An 18,413-nucleotide genomic window follows, 5' to 3' on the forward strand; every position below is an offset into this window, starting at 1 on the left:
ATATACCCCAGAAGCACCAATGGATTGCCTTCTTAATATTTCTTTCAAGTTTTTTAAACCAATTATAATCATTAAATTGTAATAAACAATTGTAAAAATAACCAATATTATATTATTGTGACCTGTTCAGCGGGGTGGGAGTGTAGCCTATCCTGCGCAGCCGGTTCGTATAGGTGCCAGCAGAGGGCGCTGTGTGCTGTTAAAGGTGTTGCCGGCCAGCTGAGCTGGCTCCGAACCTGATTGACAGCGCTGCTGTTTCGAAGGAAGAGGAAGACGGGCAGTTTTCAGGATGTCAGCGGATGATATGTTAAAGTCTCACGCGGCCGCCCTCAAAGAAGGTCGGTCATTGATTCGGTTATTTTGCCAATTTATAATTAAAACTTAAAAAGGTTTGTTAGGAGGTGGTTCTTACTGTCCTAACAGAGGTAAGCTGAAATGTAATGGTGTCACGGGGCAGTGTAAGCATGTCTGCCCCGAATCTGTTGCTTGCAGAACTGAACTCCTGCTTCTGCTGCAGTGCAATAGGCTGCCTGAAAGTGTGTGTGTCGTGTGTGTAGGCACGGAGAGAGCTCGCAGCGCGGCACAGACCCTACTGAATGTGCCGTACGGGGATGGAGACCGCGAGAAACTGGATGTGTACATACCCAGCAGTCCTTCTTTAGGTAGGGCTTTACATAACACTTTGAAACCCCCTTCCCCTGGCCTGCACTGTCCTGGTTTACAATTGTACGCATTCCCAAGTAGCTATGTAATCAGAACCTATTGCCTTTTAGCCTAAGACCAGACGTGCATGTTCAGTACTGACATCACACCCCATGTACAAACATAAATGGTGGCTTGAGCAGGTGTTTCTAACTTCTTTAGAGTAGCAGTAGGCTACCTGGCAAGCTAAGCCTGTGCCGGTAGAACTGTTCTTTAATAAGTGCGTGGTGTTGAAAATTCCGGAGTGATTTTCTGTTCTGGAGTTGTAGCCTACAATAGTCCAGATCCAAATCGCTGAACTCTGCTCACGGGCAATGTGTGCCCATCTAACCGGTTGAATCGGATGAACTGCTTAGCCGTGTAGCAGGTAGCTTCCGCGTATCGTGGAGGAAGTCCAGTCTCCCAAAATGTGTCTCTCTTTTCGGTTTCAGATTTGCCGCTGGTTATTTATCTCCACGGCGGATATTGGCAATTTCTGAGGTAAGTGTGCGTTCAAGTCTGGTAGTTCGCATTGGACATCATTTCCGCAATACTTAGCGAAAATCCATACAAACCGGGTTTCTGGGACCGGGTTATGTGTGGATATGAAGCAGGCTATACGGTATTGCTCAATAAAATAAAATTTAATAATAAAAAATACACATCTATAGCCTATAGTATTACTATAGAGATTTCCTATAAACAACCGTAGTGTTGCTAGAGTATGTCTATGTTTTGTTTGTTCTTATGCATTTAAGAGATTATTATAGTAATACTGAGCAATTAACTGTGACAGTATGATAGTCAATTTGTTGTTCTACTGTAGAAGGTTTTATAATTATAGGTCTTATGATTTTAAAATTATGTTTCTGATAGCATGATAATTTTCAGACACATAACAGTAACTGAACTACTTACACTTGACAATATTATCTGAAGTAAAATAAATATATTCTATGATTGTACTCATGCTATTGATGTAGGCTATGTAAAGAATGAATAATATAACTGAACAAACATACCATAAAATGTAACATAGTAACACTATAGACTGATATTGCCTGTAAAATGTAAAGTACTACATCATTATTTACACTAAACAATGGAAAATGTAACTATGCATACTATAGAAAATAATGTAATAACAATATTGACTGATATTGCCTATATGACTTAAAACACTACAGGATTATTAGACGTAAACAACAAATAATATAATTCCACAAACACACTGTAGTGTTTTTTTTTTTAGTAATGATAAATAAAAATCCATACTATAGATACTACAGAGCTCTATAATATCTGTATTATTAATATAGTGATACTATAGTATATTTTTGTATGGGTGTTGATATCCATTACATCTAATTTACAATGCCTTTGGAAAGTATTCAGCCAGCCCCCCACAAACATTTGTCCTCTTACGCCTCAGAAATGGAGTACTTTGAAGTATTTTTCCGCCTTCACCAACACAAAAATGAAACACTTAAATTTCTAATTTGCGGAAGTAATCGCGCCCCAGTGTCAGTGCTATGTATGTAGGCTTGTGGCTGCATTTACTGCTCTGGGTCTTCTCAGGTATGTCTGCATGAGCTTTACACCGTTAGATTTCAGAATTGCTGTGAATGTCCTGCTTCTCTGCCATGTTACGTGGAAAGCGTTGGTGGTCTGACATTTTCCAGTCATACCACAGATTTCCTTTGGGCTTTAACCCTGGGCTTAAACTGGGCCCGTCCTGAGTACTGACCTTTGGGTTTTTAAACCATGACTTCGTTGCTTTCGTCTGGTCTTGTTGGGACGTATATATCTTCAGCTGAAGCACAGACCTCTTGCGGACTGGAGCAGGTTCCTCTGAAGGGTTTTCCTGTTTTGGCTCCACCCATCTCGCCCTTGGTGGCAGCAAGGCTCCCAGTGCCCTCCTGCTGAAAAGCAGGATGCTGCCTCCTCCAGGCTTGATGGTAGCGATGGTGTTGCCTGGGTGATGGACTGTGTTTGGTTTACGCCAAACACGGCGCTTTGCTTTCCAGGCAAAACTCAAATTTTGTCTCGCTTGACTGCAAAATCTCCTTCCGGATGGTTACATGGTTTTCGAGAAACCTGTGGGCGTGGCTTAACGTTGGCCTTTTCTCAGAAGCGGCTTCCTATAGGCCGCTCTCCCGAATAGGCCACGCCTGTGAACTGGTGAGGAGCACTTTCTGATCTCTGCTCTGTTTCGGTGTTCAGTTTGGGGTTTGATGCCTGTGAACTGGTGAGGAGCACTTTCTGATCTCTGCTCAGTTTCAGTGTTCAGTTTGGGGTTTGATGCCTGTGAACTGGTGAAGAGCACTTTCTGATCTCTGCTCAGTTTGTGTTCAGTTTGGGGTTTGATGCCTGTGAACTGGTGAGGAGCACTTTCTGATCTCTGCTCTGTTTCAGTGTTCAGTTTGGGGTTTGATGCCTGTGAACTGGTGAGGAGCACTTTCTGATCTCTGCTCAGTTTCAGTGTTCAGTTTGGGGTTTGATGATTGTGAAGTGGTGAGGAGCACTTTCTGATCTCTGCTCTGTTTCGGTGTTCAGTTTGGGGTTTGATGATTGTGAAGTGGTGAGGAGCACTTTCTGATCTCTGCTCAGTTTCAGTGTTCAGTTTGGGGTTTGATGCCTGTGAACTGGTGAGGAGCACTTTCTGATCTCTGCTCTGTTTCGGAGTTCAGTTTGGGGTTTGATGCCTGTGAAGTGGTGAGGAGCACTTTCTGATCTCTGTTCAATTTGGGGTGTGACTCCCACGCCCCTTCAGCCAATGAACTGTGTGACTCTGCCGGTGTTGCAGCTGGGCTCCTGGCCTCGTCTGAGTCAGCTGTCCCTCTCGACGGGTCGCTTAGTTTGGTGGGACGGTCTGATTATGGCCCTCGTCAGGGTTGGAGTGGACATCCATCCGGTTTCCCCCGGCGAGCCGTGAGCCCGCGCATCCTGAATGCGCCCAGTAGGGGTCTCGTGTTGTGGTGTACGCTAGTGCCATTGCTGTGTTCATTTATCGTTCACCCTGCAGTAAGGAAGAGTCCGGGTTCCTCGCCGTCCCCCTGGTTCAGAAGGGTGCGGTCGTGGTTGCCGTGGGTTACGAAACTGCCCCAAAAGGTACAGAAATGGTGTATGCTTTTATCGGACCCCTGTGCTCTTCCTCGCCCTCCCTCTCAGTTTTCTAACCTCCGTCTCTCTGTTCATTTTCTCTCTCTGTCTCGCGCGCTCTTCCTGTAGGCGGCATGGATTTGATGGTGTCACAGGTGCGACGGAGTGTAGTGTCTGTCGTACAGCAGTACTCTCACATCAGGTAAGGCCGGATCTCTGAGCATGAGGGTCAATCCGGACTACATAAATGGATGGGGATTCCACATGCAGTTCCACACTCTTACTGAGAGACTCTCAAATTCAAACCAGGTATCCTATTGTCCTCTCTCTCTACATCCCGCCCATGCTTTTTCCCTCTCCCTCTCCCTCTCCCTCTCCTTCCCCTCTCTCCCTCCCTCTCTCCCTCTCCCTCTCTTTCCACTCTCTCTCCCTCTCCCTCTCCCCCCTCTCTCCTCTCTCTCCCCTTTCCCCCCTCTCTCCCTCCTCTCTCTCTCTCTCTCTCTCCCTCTCTCTCTCTCTCTCTCTCTCTCTCTCTCTCAGCAGTGGGTTGTACCTGTGCGGCCATTCTGCAGGTGCCCACCTTGCTGCGATGATCCTGAGCACAGACTGGTCTGAATACAGCGTCACTCCCCAAATCAAAGGTGCTTCTCTCGCCCTCTACACAACTCAGGTGGGGGTGGGAGAATGAGGAGGAAAGAAATAAATATAAGATGAAGTCAAAGAAATGTATCATTAATAGTAAAAAGGTTTTTAAGAATACATTATCATTATCATGTTTTCCTCTCCTGAAATATAATGCAAAACAATGGAAAAAAATACTAGAAATTGATGAAAAATAAGCATTCCCTAACCTCTCTCTCCTCCCCCCTCTCTCTTCCTCTCTTCTTTCCCCCCTCTCTCCTCTCTCTTTCCCCTTCCCTCTCCTCTCTCTCCCCTTCACCCCCTCTCTCCCTCTCCTCTTTCCCCCCTCTCTCCTCTCTCTCTCCCCTTCACCCCCTCTCTCCCTCTCCTCTTTCCCCCCTCTCTCCTCTCTCTTTCTCCTTCCCTCTCCTCTCTGTCCCCTTCACCCCCTCTCTCCCTCTCCTCTTTCCCCCCTCTCTCCTCTCTCTCTCCCCTTCACCCCCTCTCTCCCTCTCCTCTTTCCCCCCTCTCTCCTCTCTCTTTCCCCTTCCCCCTCTCTCTCTCCCCTTTCCCCCCTCTCTCCTCTCTCTCTCTCCCCCCTCTCCTCTTTCCCTCCTCCTCTCTCTTTCTCTCTCCTCTTTCCCCCCTCTCTCCTCTCTTTCTCTCTCCTCTCTCTCCCCCCTCTCCTCTTTCCCCCCTCTCTCCTCTCTCTCTCCCCTTCCCTCTCTCTCTCTTTCTCTCTCTCTCGCAGGTGCATTCCTCGTCAGTGGCATTTTTGACCTGTTGCCTGTGCTCTCCACCCATGTGAATGAGCAGCTGAAGATGACTGAGTGTGTATCTCTCCTGTGTAAAGCCTTGGGCACCGTAATGCCTCCCATACTCCCGCTTCACTTTAACACACAGCCGTCCCGTTCCTTCATTACACAGCACGTTACACACAACGTTACAGCCGCTTAGCAAGCGCTCCTCCGCTCAGCCACTTAGAGAGGAGGAAAACCTCATTCTTACGCTCGGGAATATCACCGAGAGGGGAACAGAAGGCCCATTTACAATCAATAAGTGTAAGGTTAGCAGAACAAACCAACGATCTGTATCGTAAACACAAGTACTGTCTTGTTTGTGCAGCCTAGTGGCAGGCAGTACAAGGAGGTGTGAGAGCATGTGTGTGTGAATTTGCATGTGCGTGTTTGTGCGTGTGTGCGTGCGTGTGTGTGTGTGCGTTTGTTGTGTGTGTGTGCATGCATGCGTGTGTGTGTGTGCGTGTGTGTATGTTTGCGTGTGCGTGTATGTGTGTGTGTGTATGTGTGTGTGTGTGCGTGCGTGCGTGCATGTGTGCGAGCGTGTGTCTGTGTGTGCGTTTGTGCGTGCGTGCGTTTGCGTGCGTGTGTGTAGTGTATGTGTGTAGTTTGTATGTATGCGTGTGTGTGTGTTGTGTGTGTGTGTATAGTGTGCGTGCATGCATGTGTGCGAGCGTGTATATGTGTGTGCGTGTGTTTGTGTGTGCGTGCGTGTGTGTGTGTAGTGTGTTGTGTGTAGTTTGTATGTATGCGTGTGTGTAGTGTGTGTGTAGTGTGTTGTGTGTGTGTGTATAGTGTGCGTGCGTGCATGTGTGCGAGCGTGTGTATGTGTGTGCGTGTGTTTGTGTGTGCGTGCGTGCGTTTGCGTGCGTGCGTTTGCGTGCGTGTGTGTAGTGTGTTGTGTGTAGTTTGTATGTATGTGTGTGTGTAGTGTGTTGTGTGTGTGTGTGTATAGTGTGCGTGCGTGAGTGCATACGTGTTTGTGTATGTGTGTGTGTCATAGGGGCAGGCGGTGGTTGACGGGGACATCTCTTTTCTTTGTCTCCTGATAGGGAGGCGGCAGTGAGGAACAGCCCAAGCCGATTGGTCGCTCAGCTGAAGCAGTCCTCCTCTGATTGTGACATTGTGGTTGCCATGGCGCAGAATGACTCCCCTGACTTCAGGAAGCAGTCGGAGGAATACTTCAAAGTCAGCACAGTGCCGTATAGTGTAACCTAGCAACTTTCGGACATTATAATTATTTGTTTAGCACATTGGATGCCTTAAATAGTGTGAATTTCCTGTTTGCATATGCTGAATTAAGCCCAGCACTGTTTAAATGGAACAATAGTTCAGTCTCTTATTGACCTGCCTCTGTGGTGTAATGTCCCTGCTCACCTGGATGGTGTCTCTGTGGTGTAATGTCCCTGCTCACCTGGATTGTGTCTCTGTACAGACCATACAGAGATGTTTACCCTGTCTGACCTTTTGGTTTGATGTCCTTGTTTTATTTCTCACTGGACTTTTGTGTTAATGCATGCTCTTTTTTTGTATTTGTGCTTTTCCCTGAATTGTTTCCCAGTTTGTTTTTTATGGCAGCTATTTTCATGTTCTCTCTCTCTCTCTCCCTCTCTCTCCTCCTGGAGGCTCTGGAGTCCTCTGGGCTGAAGGTGACCCTGGAAGATGTCCCAAACACGGACCACTTCAGCATCATTGAGCAGTTTGTGTGTGGAGACTACCACCTCACTCGGGTAAACGCTCTGATATAGTGCGTTCCACCGGTGGCGTAGCATTCTCAGAATCTCTCCTTGTTGTGATGTCACATTAGCACACCTGTCTTACTATGATGTTAGGTTACAAAACCAATCTCAATGACTACCTTTACATGCACAAAATATTCCGGTCTTTGCCCTTATTCCGAAAAAAACAATATTCCTACTAAGCTGTTTACATGGCTAATGAAATGAATATTCCACATATTCCTGTTTACATGCCGCCGTGCATACTCCGATTAACAGCTGTGCATTCGGAATAAGGCCTAATACGGAATATCCAAATGGAATATGTTGTTTACATGACCCGTATCAAATTCAGAATATTGTCATATTCGGAATAATGGTGGAAAATTAGTGTGCATGTAAACGTAGTCACTGTGACATCACATTGAAATGAACAGAACAGAACAGAACAGAACAGAACAGAACAGAACAGAACAGAACAGAACAGAACAGAACAGAACAGAACAGAACAGAACAGAACAGAACAGAACAGAACAGAACAGAACAGAACAGAACAGAACAGAACAGAACAACGTCTTTTCCTAAGGGGAACTTCAGGTGAAGTACCTGTACAAGAAATTAAACAATTTACATAACGCTAAGAAATAAAATTATTAAAATTGCATGTAGAGATTTGTACATTACTTTACCATTATTACGAATTAGAAAAGAAGAATTATATGGAGGAAATAATCATAAGAGCTTCAATACATAAATTACATAGAAGTAGAACAGTTAATACTAAAATATATTTCATTCTTTGTATCATTTATAATTTAAAATGTTGTATCATTCACATTATTTAATATGTTTGTTTGATTTGTATGTATATTATGCATGAGCTTTGGTAAGAAACGTGATTGTAGTTTGGAGTGTTTGCAGGGACGGAGAGCACTGCTGTACTGCAGGGATGCCTGTGGCTGCATAGCTCTAACTGCACTGTCCTTCTCCCCGCAGAGCTGTGACTGCGCTGTCCTTCTCCTTGCAGAGCTCTGACTGCGCTGTCCTTCTACCTGCAGAGCTCTAACTGCACTGTCCTTCTCTCTGCAGAGCTGTGACTGCACTGTCCTTCTCCCTGCAGAGCTGTGACTGCACTGTCCTTCTCCCTGCAGAGCTGTGACTGCACTGTCCTTCTCCCCGCAGAGCTGTGACTGCGCTGTCCTTCTCCCTGCAGAGCTCTAACTGCACTGTCCTTCTCCCTGCAGAGCTGTGACTGCACTGTCCTTCTCCCTGCAGAGCTCCGACTGCGCTGTCCTTCTCCTTGCAAAGCTCTAACTGCACTGTCCTTCTCTCTGCAGAGCTCTAACTGCACTGTGCTTCTCCCTGCAGAGCTGTGACTGCACTGTCCTTCTCCCTGCAGAGCTCCGACTGCGCTGTCCTTCTCCTTGCAAAGCTCTAACTGCACTGTCCTTCTCCCTGCAGAACTCTAACTGCACTGTGCTTCTCCCTGCAGAGCTGTGACTGCACTGTCCTTCTCCCTGCAGAGCTCTAACTGCACTGTCCTTCTCCCTGCAGAGCTGTGACTGCACTGTCCTTCTCTCTGCAGAGCTGTGACTGCACTGTCCTTCTCCCTGCAGAGCTCTAACTGCACTGTCCTTCTCCCTGCAGAGCTGTGACTGCACTGTCCTTCTCCCTGCCGAGCTCTGTCTGCACTGCTCTAACTGCACTGTCCTTCTCCCTGCAGCTCCTGTTGAACATGATTGGAAGAAGCTGAAGAGACACTGAGCTCCTTACCCACAATTCACCGCTCTACAGTGCCTGACCTCTGCCCGACCCCGTGCAAAGTGCACTCGGCCTCATTTTCATTTCCCGTGAATCACCAGGCTGCTGGGTTGGCATGGTTACATCAGTCAGATGGCCTTTATGCAGTGATGGGGGGAATGGTCGGGGCCTAACATATTCTGTCAGTCACTGTGATGTCAGGCTTGGCTGTTCTCAGAGGGAAAAAAAACACAGTTAATTTGTGGAAATTAGTTTGCCATTGATGACCATTGATGACCTCACAGCTGTCCAGGAAATCCTAATTTTCCATCTATAATGCAGCATTAATTTCCTGTTCCGGTGGTGAGCGAATTCGCTTCACGTTTGCTCCAGTGACAGAAACAACCCAGCACCATAGTTTTACCGAACTTGTACAGACTGGGTTTACTTGCTGTTGTTATTGTCACTCTAATAATTATTTTTAGTGGTTCTTGTTATTGTTTTCCCCCTAAACTTTGTAGTTCAGAGGTAAATAAATGTGAACTTCTGACTATTTCATATAAGTGCTTGCATTACTGTAATTGGTTTGAAGTACTGGGTAAAGAAACATTAAGCCCTATCTAGGCCTGCTGGTAGTAATCTGGGATTTGCACTAATAATGTCCTTAGTGTGTGATTTAGCTATGACACAACCTGCACTTATTTGCACAAAACAGTTCACTTTATTGGCTTTCACTGAAGTAATTGTGGCCCCTGTAGATAGTATCAGCGCTTATCCGTTGAAGTGGATAGATCGAGACTTTATATTAAAAGAAATTAGCACAATTAATCACACTTTGTTTCATTATTTCATATTGTGATGCGTTCCGTTTTTATTCTGGCAGTAAGGCAAAAATAAACACAGACTGTTAAAAGATGATATTTGAATTTTTTTTTTTTAATGGCACAATAAAAATTAAAGTTAAAGTTAAAGTGGATGTCAGCATAAAGCGTGTGGATTTTGTGCTCAATTCGGAGAGGCTGTTTATTCACGACCCTTTTGTGACAACCTCCGCAATATGACCGCTGGATAAAGCCTGTTTGTTGTGAAATAAAGCCTGTTTGTCCTCCCAGGGTCTGGGTCGACCGTATTCTGTAGAGGTCTGGCGGTTATTGTACTACCAGTGCGCTATTACAGTGCTGACGAGAAGCGTTGCTGTCGGTGTCCCGTATACGGGCCGAGTTGGTTAGACAAGTGGCTGCGGACACTCTCGCACCCACCGCTTTTAAAACGCAGGGTAGAGTGCGCACAGCAAGAGTGGAAAGACGGAGCTGGACACCGGAGAAGGTCATTACGTGGGGCTCGCTCTATGACAACGCAGGTCTCAGGTTACGTGGCATGCGCCGTGGAGGCGGTCCGCGGACTCCGCGCGCAGACGGGGGAACCGGGACAGAGAACGCGCTGGCAGCCTCGGCGCCGTGCGCGCGATGGAGCAGGGGCAATGATCCTCCGAAGAGACGCGTTTCCACCTCCAGAAATACACCTTGGCCAAACGCTGGGATAGCCGCTCCGGCGACTGAACTGCGCTCGCACGGTAGGCTGCTATTTTAGGTTTGTAGGATACAGCGTGGGTTAATGGGTTAGCTGCCTGGCCTAAATCCTGTTAACGGGACATACACCTATTAATCGGAGTTTGCTGAACTAGCTCGCCCGAAAAAAAAGCCAAAGCTTTTGTGCAACCAGCTTGAGTGGATTGACGACAAAGCGTGTCAATTTATTTTTATATATTTTATTTAATTTTTTATTTTAAAATATTATTTAAATTTATATAATTTTGCGTTTTATGGAGAGAGTATAGAAGGAGAAAGGGGGTGTTTCATGAGGGTACGCAGTAAATAGCGAGTGGAGATTGCCTGCTGATTGAAAATTATTTGTCTACTGGCTAGCCACCTAGCTAGTATTACTGTACAAACCCAGATATGTCTATATCCTACTCTAGCGAGATAAAACTTGATAATCCAGGTAGGAAGCACACTTATCCACAACTGGCGGCGTTAGATTTTACTTTAGGTTACATGAAAGGTGAAGTATTGCCTTTATTATAAAACGCCCGACCTCACTGGGAGTACGAGATCACTTCAGATACAGTGATTGATTCAATTAACATTTATATCAACAAAGACAGCATTTCTTTAACATTATACCTATAGCCTACTCGATTTATCCTTTGCTGACATGTAATTTCAGGGTCGCGTGCGCTGGGCAGGTGTATCATTTATAGCCCGTTCTTTTGTGTGGCTGTATGCACACATACCCAAATTAAACGCGTTTAATAATGTTTTTTCAGTTAAAAATTGCCATTTACTGGAATCTAAATCTGGGTTTGTGAAATCAGCCCTCGAGACTAATCCCATACGACACAAAGGACGGAACACAGGCGTTTTGACTGGGTTTACGGCAGCTCCGCACGCGCAAGGAGTGAATATTTCGCGGTTCTTGTTTACCAAAGCAGAGTATGAAACGGATCCTCCACCCGCCTCTCCTTTGCTATCTAACGTTTATCCTTCATCTTTTCCGGCGGCTTTGAGAGAACGCAGCGCTCGCGAAGGAGTGTTTACACACATGGCAAGCTTCTTGCGAAAGAGCCGGTAGATGTTTTTTAATGGGCCGGTAGATGTTTTTTAATGGGCATTCATCAGGGTTGCCAGGTATTTAGTAAACAATTAGATTTTTCGAGAGGAAAAAAAATCACATGATGAATATGCAATACAGTGAATGAGGGATTACAAAATATATTGAGTGACAAATCTCGAAAACTTGCTTATAAACAGGACGAATGACATAATTGTCAGTTAATACTGAAGAATTATTTTTGAGGACGACCTACTCGCAAATATTTTGGAAAACTGTTGGTGATAAACGAAGGGGGTGTGCTGTCTGTTCGTGATTCACAAGCATGACCTTGCGGCTGCACGTGTTTTCGCACGCGAGGTATAACATGCTCTGCATATCTGGGGTTAATGTGCAGGAGAAGGAAAAGGTCCTGCACTGGTGGCGCGTGCGCGAACCAGGAGAATCTCACGCTTGGTCTGCCCGGGGTGAGTTTGGTATTCAAATTTCAGATTTTCGTGCTTTGCATGAAAGGAAATTCTCTTCCGAGACAGATCCGAATAAGCATAATTCAAAGCAACCGAGTCCCGCCCGATAATGACATTTTTTTCTTCCCAGAAGCACTTTCAGTAAACTTCTGTCCCTCCTCTTTTGGACTCGATAGTAAAGCATTTCATGATCCTTTGTGTGGTTAAGGTTTGTGTGTAAGATATTTGAGCCTTGGTTGTTCTTTCGTAGTGCCCAGTTATCCCCATTGGGGTTTAACCCTCCAGTTAACTCCAGAACTGGAGTTAAACCTGCAGACACTGCGGCCCTCCAGGACTGGAGTTAAACCTGCAGACACTGCGGCCCTCCAGGACTGGAGTTAAACCTGCAGGCACTGAGGTTTTCTGGGATTGGAGATAAACCTGTCCTAGATAGGCACTTTGAGGAGAGTGGTTGTGAGGGAAGTTTTACAAGCTGACCTTCACCCTCTGCCAAAATATATGGCCTTTATTTGGGAATGTGGTCCATTCGGTGTGATGTTGTTCCTGGATCTCTTGACATCACTGTGATCACACCATTTGAGTGTTGTCCTGAAGCTCTGATTGGGCAGTGCAGCTGTCACTCAGTCACAACCCTCCCTGGTCTGTGAGCCATGTCATAATGGCGCTCTGTTTGCCTGGGGAGTATCCCGGCTCTTAGAGGCGGGGGAGGGGAGGGGAGGGGAGGGGAGGGGAGGGGAGGGGGGGCTGTGAAAGAGGCTATTCAATGGTGAGATTCTGGAGGACCTCTCACACAGATTCAGGATGGTCTCAATCAAAATTGACGCCAGGTGTGTGTGTGTGTGTGAGTGAGTGAGAGAGAGAGAGAGAGAGAGAGAGAGAGAGAGAGAGGGAGAGAACATATCAGAACCATATAAATTTAAAAGTCTTCTGGGGGAAGAGGATACCACAACAGAGGTGGCAGCTCAGTACGTCTCTGCCTGCCATAAATTAAGGGTGGGGCCTCGGATATCATGTGTTCACTGTTAAAACTGACAGGTTTCTTAATATGTTACATTATAAAGTGAATGTCTTTTCACCTGGGTGGGTGGGTGTGTGTGCGTATTTGCATATGTTTATGAGGGGGTGTTACTGTTTTTTTCTTTTTCCCATCTTTTCTTGTTTGTGGAGGTTTGTTTGTCATTTATGTGTCTCATTGCTTTTGCAACACAACTTTATTCGTCATGCAAATAAAGCACATTTGAATTTGAAGAGAAGTGCATGTGTTTTTGAGAGAGAGATTGAGATAGAGCGAGAGAAAGAATGTGTGTGTCTTCTGAAATATGACCAGGCCTCAGACCACAGAATACCCAACCGCCCTAACCCAACAGCCCTAAGCCTAACCCAACCGCCCTAACCCAACAGCTCTAAGCCTAACCCAGCCACCCTAACCCAACCGCCCTAAGCCTAACCCAACTGCCCTAAGCCTAACCCTAACCCAACCGTCCTAACCCAACAGCTCTAAGCCTAACCCAACTGCCCTAAGCCTAACCCAACCGTCCTAACCCAACAGCTCTAAGCCTAACCCAACTGCCCTAAGCCTAACCCTAACCCAACCGCCCTAACCCAACAGCCCTAAGCCTAACCCAACAGCTCTAAGCCTAACCCAGCCACCCTAACCCAACCGCCCTAAGCCTAACCCAGCCATCCTAACCCAACTGCCCTAAGCCTAACCCAACCACCCTAAGCCTAACCTAACCGCCCATTCCAACAACTGTGAAACTGTGTATAAGTGCAAAATAGTGGAGTCTTCGATTAATTTCTCTCTCTGTTTCTCCCTCCTCTCTCCCTCCTCTTTCTCTTCCTCTCCCTCCTCTCTCTCCCTCACTCTCATCCTCCCCCCTGCCCCATTTTTCTCTCCCTGTCTCTCCCTCTGTCTCTCTCCCCCTCCCCTCCCCCCTCTCTCTCTCCCCCCCACCCCCCCAAGGTGGGCTCCATGTCTCCCCTCTCGTACCTGCAGTTCGGTGCCGTGCTGTGGCGGCGGGTGCAGTATCTATGAGTCCCATTCGCCTCTCAGCGCTGTGGAGGCTCCCCCTGCTGGCCTGCATGAGCAGCACGCCCCCAGACTTGCGTTTCCGCCTGCGGGGGCGGGGCATGGCGCTGGCCTCCCTGCTGACCCTGGCGCTGCTGCTCTACCTCAACCGGCCAGCAGGCGGCGGCGGCGGCCCGGGGCAGCGCTCCGTCGGCGGTAATGGGCAGGCCCAGCGTAGCGGGAGCGTGGGGGCGGGGCCAGCGGAGCGGCGCTACAACGACACGTACCCGCTGTCCCCGCCCGTGCGCACGGCGGCAGGCACACGCTACCGCATCGCCGTCATCGCGGACCTGGACACGGCCTCGCGCGCCCAGAGCCACCTCACCTGGTTCAGCTACCTGCGGCGGGGGCACCTGCTGCTGTCCGCCGGCGGCGAGAGGGTGGAGGTGGAGTGGGACCCGGACAGGGTGGTGCTGGAGAGCCACCTGGCGGAGAAGGGGCGGGGCATGGAGCTGTCGGAGCTGGTGGCCTTCAACGGGCACCTGTACAGCGTGGACGACCGCACGGGCGTGGTCTACCGCATCGAGGGCAACAAGGCCGTGCCCTGGGTCATCCTGCCCGACGGCGACGGGTCCGTCTCTAAAGGTCAGACGCCCTTACACACTTACACCCTTATGCACTTACACACACCCTTATACCCTTATGCCCTTAAACACTTACACACTTACACCCTTATACCCTAATACCCTTAAACCCTTACACCTTTATGCACTTACACACTTAGACCCTTACACACTTTCACCTTTATGCACTTACCCACTTTCACCCTTATGCCCTTACACCCTTATGCACTTAAGCAATTACACTTTTATGCACTTAAACACTTACACCTTTATGCCCTTGCACACTTAAACCCTTATACCCTTACACACTTACACCCTTATGCACTTATACACTTACTCTTTTATGCACTTAAACACTTACACCTTTATGCACTTGCACACTAAGACCCTTATACCCTTACACACTTACACCCTTATGCACTTATACACGTACTCTTTTATGCACTTACCCACTTTCACCCTTATACCCTTACAGCCTTCCCTCCCCAAAAAAGTAGGAATGAGGGGATGAGGGCTTAGGGGACATCTTAAATTAACCTCTAAGATTAATAGTCACTATAACCACCCTGTTTCCTCCCCCCCCCCAGGGTTTAAAGCTGAGTGGCTGGCAGTGAAAGACCAGCAGCTGTATGTGGGGGGTCTCGGGAAGGAGTGGACCACCACCACGGGGGAGGTTGTCAACGACAACCCAGAGTGGGTCAAGGTGGTGGGTTTCCATGGCGATGTTCATCACCTGAACTGGGTGCCCCAATACCAGGCCCTGAGGAGTGCAGCAGGGATCTCCCCTCCAGGTGAGATTCTGATCAGGGGCTGGTACCGGGTCACCCCTCCAGGTGAGGTTCTGATCAGGGGCAGGTACTGGGTCACCCTTTTCTCTCTCTCTTTCTCCCTCCCTCTTCCTCTCTCACTCTCAGTCTCACTCTCTCTCTCTTTCTCTCTCTCTCTGTCTTTGGCCCTCTCTCAATCATTTCTATCAAAAAAGATAAACATCATCATTCCCCCCCCCCCCCCCCCCCCCCCCCAGGGTATCCGATCCACGAGTCGGCGGTGTGGTTTATTCTGCCCCCCCTCTCGCCCCCCCAGGGTACCTGATCCACGAGGCGGCGGTGTGGTTTATTCTGCCCCCCCTCTCGCCCCCCCAGGGTACCTGATCCACGAGGCGGCGGTGTGGTTTATTCTGCCCCCCCTCTCGCCCCCCCAGGGTACCTGATCCACGAGTCGGCGGTGTGGTTTATTCTGCCCCCCCTCTCGCCCCCCCAGGGTACCTGATCCACGAGGCTGCGGTGTGGAGCGCGGTGCAGCAGCGCTGGTACTTCCTGCCGCGGCGCGCTAGCTCTGAGCGCTACGACGAGACGGCGGACGAGCGGAGGGCCGCCAACCTGCTGCTGAGCTGCTCGGCGGACTTCCGGCGCGTGACGGCCAGCCGCGCGGGGCCCCTGCACCCCACCCGCGGCTTCTCCTCCTTCCGCTTCGTCCCCGGCACCCGCGACCGCCTCGTCCTGGCCCTCAAGTCCGAGGAGGACGGCGGCCGGGTGGCCTCCTACATCCTGGCCTTCACGCTGGACGGGCGCGTCCTGCTGCCCGAAACCAAGATCGGCGACGTCAAGTACGAGGGGCTGGAGTTCATTTAGCGCCCGTCCGGGCCGGGGCCGGGGCCGGGGGGGCTCAGTTTGAGTCGGCTTAACCTCCCCTCCCCCATAGAGCTGGCCAGTGGGAAGTAACGGCTGCTGGACCGCATCATATGATTGGCCAGATGAAAAGGGGTGGGACGCTGATTCACGTCACGTGATTGGTCAGAGGAAAGGGGTGGATACTGGTTATTGGCACGTGATTGGCTGCTGCAGCTGAGGGCTTGTAACCAGTTGCTGCCCCATGATAAGGCCGACTGCTGTCCCCGGGCCCCTGTGGGAATCAGGGCGGCTCCTACTGCGTGTGAAAACGCTCCAAACGGAGCTGTGATGGAGCTGCAGTAAGGCGCACTGGACTGGACAGTCTTTCATTAATTTATTGATTTTTATTCTGTACAGTAGCTTTGTGTTTTATGGAACACAAATTCTAACTATCACCTCACTGTTGTATATAGATGTGATAACATTTACGTGTAAGTGTGTGTGTGTGTATATATGTGTGTTCCCACACACACACACACAGTTCTCTTCTAGTAAAATGCCTGTGGTGGAAACATGCTGTTGGCTCTTCATTGGCTTTGCCTGGTTATTGTGTGGTTCACAGACCGTTTTCTTAGAAGCCGGAAAAGACCGATTTATAGATGAACACAGACCAGCGCCTGCAGTCTGTTTGCTCTCATCCCAATGATGGAAGGGTCCATTTGGCACCGAAGGCCACTTAAAATGAGAACTAATTGAACAGCATCTCCTTCTTAACTGATTCCAGTCCAGTATGGAAGTTTGGGCTGCAGAAGGAGCCTCACCCTGAGACTGCGATCTTGTACATGTAGAAATGAGGTTCTGGGAAGAAAAGCCTGTTTACTGGGTTGAAGTGATGCGAGTATATGTGTGTGTGTGTGTGTGTGCATGTGTGTGTGTGTGTGTGTGCATGTGTAAGTGCGTGTGTGTGTATGTGTGTGTGCGTGCATGTGTGTGTGTGTGTGTGTGCGTGTGAATGTGTTTGCATGTGTAAGTGTGTGTGCATGTGTGTGAGTGTGTGTGCATGTGTTTGCATGTGTGAGTGTGTGCGTGTGTGTGTGTGCATGTGTAAGTGTGTGTGTAAGTGCATGTGTGTGTATGTGTGTGTGTACGTGTGAATGTGTTTGCATGTGTAAGTGTGTGTGCATGTGTGTGAGTGTGTGTGCGTGTGTGTATGTGTGTGTGCGTGCATGTGTGTTTGCATGTATAAGTGTGTGTGTGTGTGTGTATGTGTGTATATGTGTGTGTGTGTGTGCGTGTGAGTGTGTTTGCATGTGTAAGTGCGTGTGTGTATGTATGTGTGTGCGTGTGTGTGTATGTGTGCATTTGCATGTGTAAGTTTGTGTATGTGTGTGAGTGTGATTATGTGTGCATGTGTGCGTGTTTGCATGTGTACGTGTGTGTGTGTGTGTATGCATGTGTTTGCATGTGTGTGTGTGTGTGTGTGTGTGTCTCTGGGTGTGCATGTGTCTGTGTGTGTGTGTTTGCAAGTGTAAGTGTGTGTGTGTATGTGTGTGCAAGTGTGTGTCTGTGTGTTTGCATGTGTAAGTATTTGTGTGTGTGTCTCTGGGTGTGCATGTGTGTGTGTGTGTGTGTGTGTGTGTGTTTGCATGTGTATGTGTGTGCCGGTGTGTGTGTATGCATGTGTTTGCATGTGTAAGTATGTGTGTGTGTGTGTCTCTGGTTGTGCATGTGTGTGTGTGTGTGTGTGTGTTTGCATGTGTAAGTGTGTGTGTGTATGTGTGTGCAAGTGTGTGTCTGTGTGTTTGCATGTGTAAGTATTGTGTGTGTGTGTGAGTGTGTGTGTCTCTGGGTGTGCAAGTGTGTGTCTGTGCATCTGTGTGTTTGCCTGTGTAAGTGTGTGTATGTGTGTGCAAGTGTTTGTGTGTGCGTATGTGTGTTTGCATGTGTATGTGTGTGTGTGTGTGTGAGAGAGAGAGAGAGAGAGAGAGAGAGAGAGAATGAATGCGAAGTTGGCTTCGTTGGTTCCTTTGTTGTTTAAATTTTTTATTTTTCATAGAATCCATGGGGAGGGGGATAGAAGGAGAAGCTTTGTAAGTTTAATTAACCCCCGACCCCCCCACACCCCCCCTTACTGTACAATACATTTCCGGTGAAAACCTGAATTTGCCTATCTCCCTGTGTCCAGCTTTTCTGTCCACCCACACGTGTCACAGCGTATGACACATAATAAACCAAAATGGCTATTCTTTCTCTAAGATGTTTTTCCTTAAAGTTCTCCATTATTAAGATTTAAGCTTGTATTGCATTGGTCTTGCACGCAACAGACTAACCAAATGGTGTTCAGTGAAGGATTCAGTCATTTAAAATTTAGAAAACGTGGTGCAAGCTTACAATAGTGTGGATATTCTCAAGGAATTCATTTAAAATGCAGCATCG

At 48.2% G+C, this 18,413-nt stretch overlaps 2 protein-coding genes across 3 annotated transcripts; both read left to right on the forward strand.

The window, feature by feature from the left end:
* The first annotated feature begins 188 nt into the window (after positions 1 to 188).
* Positions 189 to 9,575, forward strand: afmid (arylformamidase). The gene is made up of 10 exons (XM_035406608.1): positions 189 to 338; positions 558 to 662; positions 1,134 to 1,182; positions 3,707 to 3,792; positions 3,913 to 3,985; positions 4,327 to 4,424; positions 5,156 to 5,234; positions 6,254 to 6,389; positions 6,827 to 6,931; positions 8,643 to 9,575. The coding sequence occupies exons 1-10, from the start codon at positions 290 to 292 to the stop codon at positions 8,670 to 8,672; spliced, it is 810 nt and encodes a 269-aa protein (XP_035262499.1). The 5' UTR covers positions 189 to 289; the 3' UTR covers positions 8,673 to 9,575.
* Positions 9,576 to 9,817: 242 nt separating this feature from the next.
* On the forward strand, positions 9,818 to 16,553 carry LOC118221485 (soluble calcium-activated nucleotidase 1-like). 2 transcript variants are annotated; one of them, XM_035406607.1, is made up of 5 exons: positions 9,818 to 10,232; positions 13,700 to 14,389; positions 14,955 to 15,158; positions 15,628 to 16,014; positions 16,045 to 16,553. In XM_035406607.1, exons 1-4 carry the CDS (start codon positions 10,037 to 10,039, stop codon positions 15,996 to 15,998), a joined length of 1,461 nt encoding a protein of 486 aa, XP_035262498.1. In that variant the 5' UTR covers positions 9,818 to 10,036; the 3' UTR covers positions 15,999 to 16,014; positions 16,045 to 16,553. The 2 variants fall into 2 exon arrangements, with proteins under 2 accessions (XP_035262498.1, XP_035262497.1); XM_035406606.1 differs by having other exon boundaries at positions 9,819 to 10,232; positions 15,628 to 16,553.
* Positions 16,554 to 18,413: the final 1,860 nt, after the last annotated feature.

This window comes from Anguilla anguilla, chromosome 2, assembly GCF_013347855.1.
Source record: "Anguilla anguilla isolate fAngAng1 chromosome 2, fAngAng1.pri, whole genome shotgun sequence".
In the NCBI taxonomy this organism is placed as follows: Eukaryota; Metazoa; Chordata; class Actinopteri; order Anguilliformes; family Anguillidae; genus Anguilla; species Anguilla anguilla.